The sequence below is a fragment of the Musca autumnalis genome, unplaced genomic scaffold, assembly GCF_047663935.1.
Source record: "Musca autumnalis isolate F117 unplaced genomic scaffold, ASM4766393v1 scaffold_1, whole genome shotgun sequence".
Lineage (NCBI taxonomy): Eukaryota > Metazoa > Arthropoda > Insecta > Diptera > Muscidae > Musca > Musca autumnalis.
In genome coordinates, this window is record NW_027411644.1 from 71176667 (window position 1) to 71187022 (window position 10356).

Genomic DNA, 10356 nt, shown 5'->3' on the forward strand with positions numbered 1-10356 from the left:
AAAGCACAAGCTATGTTCCGGATATCCTCTCACGGGTGGCAGTGCTGCTGCTCTAATAAAATTATTTGCCAATCTTTGGAACTCTGGATGAAAAATACAAAAAATCTTAATTGTACTTCTAAATATGAAACGCAATTTATTTTATTTTTGGGTCCATTATTCAGATCGAATTATTTCTTTTTTTTTTTTTTTTGATTTTTGGTCTTTAATGACATTGCTGAAGATTAAAAATATGGAGTGTGTTTCACAATATCCAAAGTAAGGCAAACCGAACGATACTCCCGTTCGAACCTTTACTTTCGACTTTGTAAAACATCCCTTTAAAATAACTGCTCTGTTCCAGAACCTGCAAGAAGCTACCATTTTTTATTACGATAACAATTTTTCCTTTATGATATCGAAAAAAATAGTACAAATTAGTAGATTCTTGCAGTACTGGAACATACCAAACATTTGACTTAACATAATCCTGAGGGTTAGCCGAGAGGGTTCGCATAAATTATTTCCGGTCCAAAGTGTATTAAAGAGTTTATGCCCGGGTTTCTTCTTCTGTGGCCTGAGAAACATTGTCACTTATGATTGCCTTCTGATCATCCACCACCTTTCCAAAGATACAGCAGGGACATTTTTCCTTTAAGGCCAAACGATATTTTGGGTGGCTGAAATAAAGGAGAAAAAAATATTACCAAACTAAGCAACCTCCAGAGCCTATCACTTACCTTGTTGCATAAACAATGGGATTGTAAACAGCTGCCGATTTAGCAAAACAAGCACCCCAAACGGTATTCAATGGTGTTAGGCCCTCATAGCCAAACAGGCCAATGCAATTGATGATTGTATACGGTGTCCAGGCCATAAACCACAGAGAAATTGTAACCAATGCCACTTTGGCCAATTTCTCTTCAGCAGATTTTTCAGCATCTTCGCTCGAACGTAAAGATTTGACATTCATTTTCTTGGCCTGTTCGCGCATTGTTTTCTCATGGGCCGAAACAGCCTTTTAATGGAATTATTTTTTTAGTTTTCTGTGTTTGTAAGGTATTGCAAGGAACAACTTACCGCAATAATGTACCAATAAGAATAACAAATCAGAAAAAGTGGCAAGACATAGACGAAAATGGTGTAGGCTATTAGATAACTTACGGCATTAAGGCCATGATCCATGTAATCAATGCCACAGGATGTTAAGTTTCCTTCGGGAACATAGCTAAAATTGTAAAGTAGTTTTCTTAATGGCAGAGTTAATCGTTAATGGGACGAAAAAAATGCTTGTGAGACTGTACAATAAAGGAAAAAATGTCCCTAAATGAATGTTGCTAGCACAGATACAAACCACTTGCATTTTTAAGTAGGGGATTTCCCTTTTTCCATAGGAAACTCGGCTGGCTAACAGGCCCTCAAGACGTCTTCTGATATCTAATGAAGACTTCAGAAGACCTTGCCTAAAGAAGACATCGAGAGGTATTCTGACGTCTAATAACTACCTCAAGATGTCTTCTGCTGTCTACAGAAGACTTTAAGATGTCGTCTGCTGTGTATAGAAGAACCCAAGGAGTCGTCCCTTGTTTCTAGAAGGCCTCAAAAGGTCTTCTGTTATCAACAGAAGACTTTAAGAGGTCTTCCGTTGTCTTTGGAATACCTCAAAGGCCTTCTGTGGTCTAAAGAATACAATAAGAGGTATACTGTTGTCTACAGAAGACTTCGAGACGACTTCTGTTGCCTTTAGAAGACCTCAAGATGTTTTCTCTAGTCTCTAGAAGACCTCAAGAGGTCTTCCGTTGTCTACAGAAGACTTCAACTGGTCTTCTTCTGTCTAAAGAAGACCTCAAGAAGTCTTCTGTTGTTTCAAGAGGTCTTCTGTTGTCCCAAGAATACCTCAAAAGACCTTCTGTGGTCTAAATAATACCATAAGTGGTATTCTGTTGTCTACAGAAGACTTCAAGAGGACTTCTGTTGCCTTTAGAAGACCTCAATATGTCTTTTCTCGTCTCTAGAGGACCTCAAGAGAACTTCCGTTGTCTTTAGAATAACCTAAAAGGTCTTCTCTTGTCTCTAGAAGACCTAAAGGGGTCTTATGTTGTCTCTGGAATACCTCAAGAACTATTCTGTTGTCTCCAGAATACCTCAAGATGTCTTCTCTAGTCTCTAGAAGACCTCAAGAGGTTTTCTGTTGTCTACAGAAGACTTCAACTGGTCTTCTGCTGTCTAAAGAAGACCTCAAGAAGTCTTCTGTTGTTTCAAGAGGTCTTCTGTTGTCCCAAGAATACCTCAAAAGACCTTCTGTGGTCTAAAGAATACCATGAGAGGTTTTCCGTTGTCTACAGAAGACTTCAAGAGGTCTTCTGCTGTCTTAAGAAGACCTCAAGAAGTCTTCTGTTGTCCAAATAATACCTCAAGAGGTCTTCTGTTGTCTGCGGTAGACCGTTATCTTGAGGTCCGTTGTCTATAGAAGACCTCAAAAGGTCTTCTCCTGTCTCTAGAAGACCTGAGGAGGTTTTCTGTTGTGTCTAGAAGACCTCGAGAACTATTCTGTTGTCTCTAGAAGAATTAAAGACGTCTTCTGTTGTCTCTAGAAGGTGTCAAGAGGTCTTCTCTTATCTCTAGAACACATCAAGAGATCTGCTCTTGTTTCTAGAAGATTCCAAGAACCTTTTAGCTGTTTAAAGAAGATCTCAAGAGGTTTTTCTGTTGTCTATAAAAGTCCTCAAGATTCCCTATTTTGGCTGTAAAAGACCACAAGAGGTCTTCTGTTGTCTAAAAAACCTCTAGAAATATTATTTTGTCTCTAGAAGACCTCAAGAGGTCTCTGTTGTCTAAAGAATACTTCAAGAGTTCTTTTGTTGCCTGTAGAAGACCTCAGTAGATCTTCTGTTGCCTTTAGAAGACTTTAAGAGGATTCTGTTGCCTAAAGAAGACCTCAAGAAAACTTTCGTTGTCTTTAGAAGACCTCAAAAGGTCTTCTCTTGTATCTAGAAGACCTGAAGAGGTTAAGTGGATTTCTGTTGCTTACAGAAGACCGCATGTGGTCTTCAAGAGGTGTTCTGTTGCCCATGGAAGACCTTAAGAAGTCGCCTGTTACCTATAGAATATCTCAAGGGGACTTCTGTTGCCTATTGAAAACCTCAAGTGGTCTTCCGGTGCCTATAAACACTTCAAGAAGTGTTCTGTTGCCTTTAGAATATCTCAAGAGGTCTTCTGTTATCTACAGAAGATTTCAAGGGGTCTTCTGTTGTCTATAGAAGACCTCTAGTGGCCTTTTGTTGCCTATAGAAGACTTCAAGAGGCCCTTTGTTGCCTATAGAATGTCTCAAGAGTTCCTCCGTTGCCTATAAAATATCTTAAGGGGTCTTTTGTTGTCTATAGAACAATTCAACAAGGTCTTCTGTTGCCTATAGAATATCTAATGAGGTCTTCTGATGCCTATAGAATATCTCGAGGGGTCTTCTGTTACCGACAGAAAACCTCAAATGGTCTTCTGTTGCCTGTGGAACACTTCAAGAGATGTTCTGTTGCCTATAAAAAACCTTAGGAAGCCTTCTGTTGCCTTTAAAGACCTCGAAAGGTCTTCTGTTGCCTACAAAATATCGCATGTGGTCTTCTGTTGTCTCTAGAAAACCTTAAGATGTTTTCGGTTGCCTATACAAGACCACAAAAGGTGTTCTGTTGCCTATGGAAGACCTCATCTGGCCTTCTTTGTTCTATTGGAGACCTCAAGAGGTCTTCTCTTGCCTATAGAAGAACTCAAGAAGCCTTTTGTTGACCATGGAGGTCTTCTGTTGCCTGTGAAACACTTCAAGAGGTGTTCTGTTGCCTATAGAAAACCTTAAGAAGCCTTCTGTTGTCTTTAAAGACCTCAAGATGTCTTCTGTTGCCCACAGAATATCTCAAGTGGTCTTCTGTACCCTATAGATCACTTAAAGAGGTCTTCAGTTGCCTATAGAATATCTCAAGAGATCATCTGTTGCCTTTAGAAGACCTCAAGTGGTCTTCTGTTGTCTCTAGAAGAACTTAAGAGATCTTATGTTGCCCATGGAATATCTCTAGATATCTTCTGTTGCCTATAGAATATCACAAGGGGTCTTCTGTTGCCTATAGAAGACCTTAAGGTGTCTTCTGTTGCCTATAGAACACTTCAAGAGGTTTTCTGTTGCGTATGGACCTCAAGAGTTTTGTTGCCTGTCTAAAGAGTTTTGTTGCCTGCCTAAAGAGATTTTCTGTTGTCTTTATACGACCTTAAGAGGTCTTCTGTTGCATATAGACTATCTTAAAAGATCTTGTGTTGTCTCTGCAGGATCTCAAGAGGTCTTTTGTTGCCTGTAGAAGACGTCAAGAGGTTTTCTGTTGCCTATAGAAGACCTGTAGGGACCTTTTGTTTCCTGTATATGACCTCTTGTGTTGCCTGTAGAAGTCCGCAAGTGTCCTTTTGTTGCCTATAGAATATCACAAGTGGGTCTTCAAGTGGACTTCTGTTGCCTATAGACTATCTCAAGTGGTCTTCTGTTGTCTCTAGAAGACCTCAAGAGATCTTGTGTTGTCTTTAGGGGACCTCAAGAGTTATTCAGCTGCATATGGAAGGCATCAAGTGACCTCATGCCGCCTATAGAAGACGTAAACATTTGTTGTGTTTCCTATAGAAGACCTCAAGAGTCCTTTTGTTGCCTGTAGAAAACATCAAGGGGTTAGATATTATCTTCCTTCATCTAAAATTAATTGTCAAATGAATGTTGAGAAAATGGTCTTTAAAAAACAATTCTATTTTTTTTTATTACTCACCGGCCCCAACCCAATAACGGTGTAATTGTCCACAGAGCACTCATTAGCCATACAAAAATGATTTTATATATTGCCAAGCGTACGGTCATCGGTTGTCCAGCTATACCGCGCACAATGACATTATAACGATCCAAGGCAATCATACACATTGACCAAATTGAACAGCAACCAAATGCTGAAGCCAATGTGGCATAAATATCACACATCATTGGGCCCCATACCCAGGTTTCAAAATATAAATTTGCTGTCATTAGCGGGGTAATCAAAATCATTATACAAAAATCAGATACGGCTAAATTTATGACTAGCAAATTTGTCGGAGTTCGTAGTGATTTGGTGGTGGCGAAAATGTAGATGACGCTACCATTACCCAGCCATGCCAGCAGAGCGATAATGATCAGATAGGCGGTGAGAATTTTATTCCAAATTGGATCCATGGCGGGGAATTGACTCCAATACGAGCTGACCAGATGGACCATGTCTGGTGTTACCTGAAAAGATCATTGGATTAAAATCACGTCCGGAGGGAAGTTGAGTTGTGGAATTAATTTCATCATTGAACATAGAATTCATCGGACGATCTTGACAAAATTCTTTGCTTTAATTTCGAAAACAATTTCTTCATATAAAAATCACACATCATGATGTTTTACATACCTTATCCGTTACGGAGCCATTATACAAAGGTGTAAATCGTGGTCCAAAAGTTTGTTCGGCAAACCTTAAATGAGTTAAAATGTTTCGAATCGCTTTTTATAGTTTGTAGAGATTGTCTTTAGTCTAAGTATCCTTACATTTCGACCGTATTCCGCTCCAACTTAAACTAGCTATACATTTGGTCGGTTTTCCCGTGTACTGCTCCTTCCGGTGCACTTTGCTTGTATATAATTTGTTGTCTTATACTTGTAACAGTTACAATTATATTGATGACTATCTTTGTCGAATTCACAGGTTTTATATAGCTCCTCAAAGTGTTCAAACATTTGCTGTGATTGAAAATTAAATTAGGTCTTTCCGATACCATCACCTTTAAGGTTAATCTTTTGCTGTTGTCAGATTTGATTTCGATTAAACTATTAATTGTTGAATATTAAGGTGGGTTAAATCAAAAGGTATGCCATAGCGTATACATTGTAACAACAATCATACGCTCGCAGGTACAGTGAATGATTTCAATGAAATTTAATTTTGAAATCAATTGCCTGAGCTTAATATGCACAATTCCACCAAAGCTTAACCTTTGGTGGTTGAAGATTACCATTGATTTTCACACTGAGCTAAGAAGATTATCAAAAATTAATCCCTCTAACAATGGCAGTCCTACTTCTTCTTAATAGGCGACACAAGAAGAAATTAACCTACCAACTAACAGTAGTAGAATAGAAGTGAACAACTAAGTTTCGTGGAGCTAAAACGCGGTATAACGAAGTATTGATGAATAGTGTTTCGTTTGAAATCGCAGTTATTTTCTGAAGATATGAAAGAACGATTAAAGAAAGAAAGAAGTGGGCAAAAACCAAGAGAATTTGAAGTGGGAGTATCGGCATTACCTGAATTGGACTCGGCGATAAATCTAAAGAACGTGTTTTTGTTGTGTTAGATAACTGAGGCTTCGAAGGCATTATGGATAAGAATTGAGTGCATTACACCAACCGAATCGAATTTGTTTCAAAATCGAACAGGTTTGCTTTCTCTCTCCTCGAAGTTTGGAGACAGCGTGCATTTCAAACAGTTCGCCAACGACAATCATTTGACATCTTTATGAATGTGGTTAGTATCACAGAGTAGATAACATAACGCCACAAGAACTGTCTAGTCAGCAACTCATTATGTTATCTGAGTGCCATTACCCTGGACCCCTTACACAGAGCTGATTGATACTCGGTATTTGTATACAACCCGTGAATTTCGAATTGTATTATTGTAGACGAAGACCTCTTAAGGTCTTCTAAGCTATAGAAAAAAAACTCTTGTGGTCTTCTGTAGACAACAGATATCCTCTTCATGTCTTCTAGAAAGAACAAGGACTTCTTAAAGGTTTTTAGAAACAAAAGAAGACTTTTTGAGGTCTTTTAAAGGCAACAGAACACTTTTGTTGACCTCTTGACGTCGTCTAGAGACAACAGATAATCTCTTGATTTCTTCTATGGCCAACAGAACATAAATTGAGGTCTTCTAGAGACAACAAAAAAATACCTTGATATCTTCTATAGGTAACATAAACCCCTTGAGATATTCTATAGACAACAAAAGTCCTCTTGAAGTCTTCCAGAGACAACAGAAGACCTCTTGAGGTCTTTTATATGCAATAGAAGTCCCTTTGAGGTCTTCAAGAGACATCCTCATAGGTTCTTCTAGGGACAAAAGAAGATCTTTTGAGATCTTACATAGGCAAAAGAAGACAACTTGCGGCCTTCTATAGAAAACAGATTACCTCTTGGGGGCTTTCTAGATATCACACATGGCCTCTTGAGGTTTTCTAGAGACAACAGAGACCTTCTATAGGCAACATAACACCTCGTGAAGTCTTCGATAGGCGACATAAGACTTCTTTAGGTCTTCTTTAGACAACGGAAAGCCTCTTGAGTCATCTAGAGACAACAGAAGATCTCTTGAGGTCTTGAATAGGCAGCAGAAGAACTTTTGAGGTCTTCTAGAAGAAACAGAAGACCTCTATAGGCAACATAGCACCTCTTGAGGTGTTCGATAGGCGACAGAAGACCTCTTGAGGTCTTCTTTAGACAACAGAAAATCTCCTGACACAATAGAAGACCCCCTGAGGTCTTCTCTAGACAATAGAAGACCTCTTTAGGTCTTCTTTAGACAACGGAAAATCTCTTGAGTATTCTAGAGACAACAGAAGATCTCTTGAGATCTTCTATAGAAAACAGAAAATCTCTTGGAGTCTTTTATATGCAACAGAAGTCCTCTTGAGGTCTTCTAGAGACAATTGAAGACCTCATAAGGTCTTCTAGTGACAATAGAAGATCTTTTGAGGTCTTGTATAGGCAAAGGAAGACAACTTGAGGCCTTCTATAGACAACAGATACTCTAGGGGCTTTCTAGATACTACACACGGCCTATTGAGGTTTTCTAGAGACAACAGAGGTCTTCTATTGGGAACAGAAGACCTCTTTAGGTCTTCGATAGGCGATAGAAGACCTTTTGAGACTATCTGAAACAATAGAACACCTCTCGAAATTTTCTATAGGCAACAAAAGACCTCTTGAGGAAGTCTAGAGACGTTGCTTGATGTCTTCTAGAGACAACAAAAGACCTCTGGAGGGCTTATGCAGCCAACTGAAGACCACTTAAGGTCTTTTATAGACAACAAAACACATCTTGTGTTTTTCTAGAGGAAACAGAAGATCCCTTAAAGTCTTCCTAGGACAAAATATGACCTCCTAAGGTCTCCTTTAGGGAACAGAAAGCTTTGGTTTTTTGAGATCTTCTATAGACAACAGAAGACCTTCGAAGGCCTTCTACAAGCAACACCAGATCACTTGAGTTCTTTTGAAGGCAACAAAAGAACCCTTGAAGTCTAGGCAACAGAATACCTCTTGAGGTCTTCTAGAGGAAACAGAAGACCTCTTAAGATCTTCTTTAGACAACGGCCTTTTTATGATCTTCTATAGACAACAAAAGACCTATGGAGGTTTTTTATACGCAACAGAAGACCTCTAAAGGTGTTCTATAGGAAACAGAAGACCTCTGAATGTCCTCTATAGGCAACAGAAGATTTCTAAAGGTCTCTTAAGTTCTTCTTTAGACCACAGAAAACTTTGGCCTTCTTGAGATCCTTTACAGACAACAGAAGGCCTCTGAAAAGCTTCTACAAGTAACAGAAGATCACTTGAGGTGTTCTTTAGGCAACAGAGGAACCCTACAAGTCTTTTATAGGCAAAAGAATAACTCTTGAGGTATTCTAGGGGAAGCAGAGGACCTCTTAAGATCTTCTTTAGACAACAGAAGACCTATGGTCTTCTTGAGATGTTTTACAGACAACAAAAGACCTCTGGAGATCTTTTATAGGCAACAGAAGACCTCTAAAGGTGTTCTATAGGCAACAGAAGACCTTTAAAAGTCTTCCTTAGACAACAGAAGACCTCTTGAAGTTTTCGACCTCCTGAAACAAAACAAAAAATTCTTGAAATATTCTATACGTAACAGAAGACATCTTGACGTCATCTAGGGTCTTCGTCAGACAACAGAAGAGCTTTGGTCTTCTTGAGATCGTTTATAGACAACAGAATACCTCTGGAGGGCTTCTACAACCAACAGAAGACCACTTGAGATCTTCTATAGGCAGCAGAGGAAATTTGAGGCCTTTTTTAGGCAACAAAAGACCTATTGAAGTCTTCTAGAGGAAACAGAAGACCTCTTAAGGATTTCATTGGACAAAAGACGACCTCTTGAGGTCTTCTTTAGACAACGGAAGGCTTTTGGTCTTCTTGAGACCTTTTATAGACAACAGAAGGCCTCCAAAGGGCTTCTACAAGCAACACAAGATCACTTGAGGTCTTCTGAAGGCAACAGAGGAACCCTTGAAGCCTTTTATAGGCAACAGAATACCTCTTGAGGTCGTGTAGGCGAAACATAAGACATCTTAAGATCTTGTTTAGACAACAGAAGACCTTTGGTCTTCCTGAGATCTTCTACCGACAACAAAAGACCTCTGGAGATCTTTTATAGGCAACAGAAGACCTCTAAGGGTGTTTTATAGGCAACAGAAGACCTCTGAAGGCCCTCTATAGGCAACATCTAAAAGTCTTTCTTAGACAACTGAAGACCTCTTGAGATTATCGACATCCTGACACAAAAACAGATTTCTTGAAATATTCTATAGGTAGCAGAAGACATCTAGGGTCTTCGTCAGACAACAGAAGAGCTTTGGACCTCTTGAGGTCTTCTGGAGACAACAGAAGATCTCTTGAGGTCTTCTAGAGCGATGAATCCTCTCCTCTGATTTCACATCCTTTATCTTTCAAAAGTATCCTGCCGGTGTGGTGACAGAGTCTCCCTTTGAAGAAGGTGTTGGGGTCAAAGGAAATGAATCTCACATGGTAGATTGAGCCGAGATAACATTGTTGCCGTTGTGGCCTTTTGGAGATACCAATTACCACATATCTTGAAGGTGGCCCGCATCATTCTAATTCTAAAAGCAGGAAAATCCGCTATCAGCGAGGACTGTTGCCACCGATTTCTCTCATTTCACAATCGTCGAGTTTATGCTCATTGGAGATTAATCTTCTTTGACCTCAACACTTCTTCAAAAACAGGCTTTGTCACCACACCGGCGGAACACCTCTTAAAGATGAAGTATGTAAAACCAAGGGCGATGATTCATCGCCGATGAATCAGCCTCAAGACAGAGGTATTGGGAAGACTGACTCAGCTCACCGTTCACTATTCTTGGGCGTGTGGTTTCAAGCAAAACCAACCCTGCTCTACCAAAAACTAAGGTTAAGAGAGGTATATCATTGGAAGAATCAAAACCGAAAATCAAGGATTTCAAGATCCTTTTTCTAATTTGTTCACCACCTTGAGATTGATCCTAATCAACATGCACGCTCACATCGAGGT

The 10356-nt window shown here is 39.5% G+C and overlaps 1 protein-coding gene across 1 annotated transcript; it reads right to left on the bottom strand.

Annotated features, from left to right (window-relative positions):
• Positions 1-502: 502 nt before the first annotated feature.
• Positions 503-5491, bottom strand: LOC141400946 (opsin Rh1-like). Its single transcript, XM_073980657.1, has 5 exons — positions 5431-5491; positions 4774-5264; positions 1060-1207; positions 720-997; positions 503-659 (listed from the first exon to the last, which is right to left on the bottom strand). Exons 2-5 carry the CDS (start codon positions 5250-5252, stop codon positions 530-532), a joined length of 1035 nt encoding a protein of 344 aa, XP_073836758.1. The 5' UTR covers positions 5253-5264; positions 5431-5491; the 3' UTR covers positions 503-529.
• Between the last annotated feature and the right edge of the window lie 4865 nt (positions 5492-10356).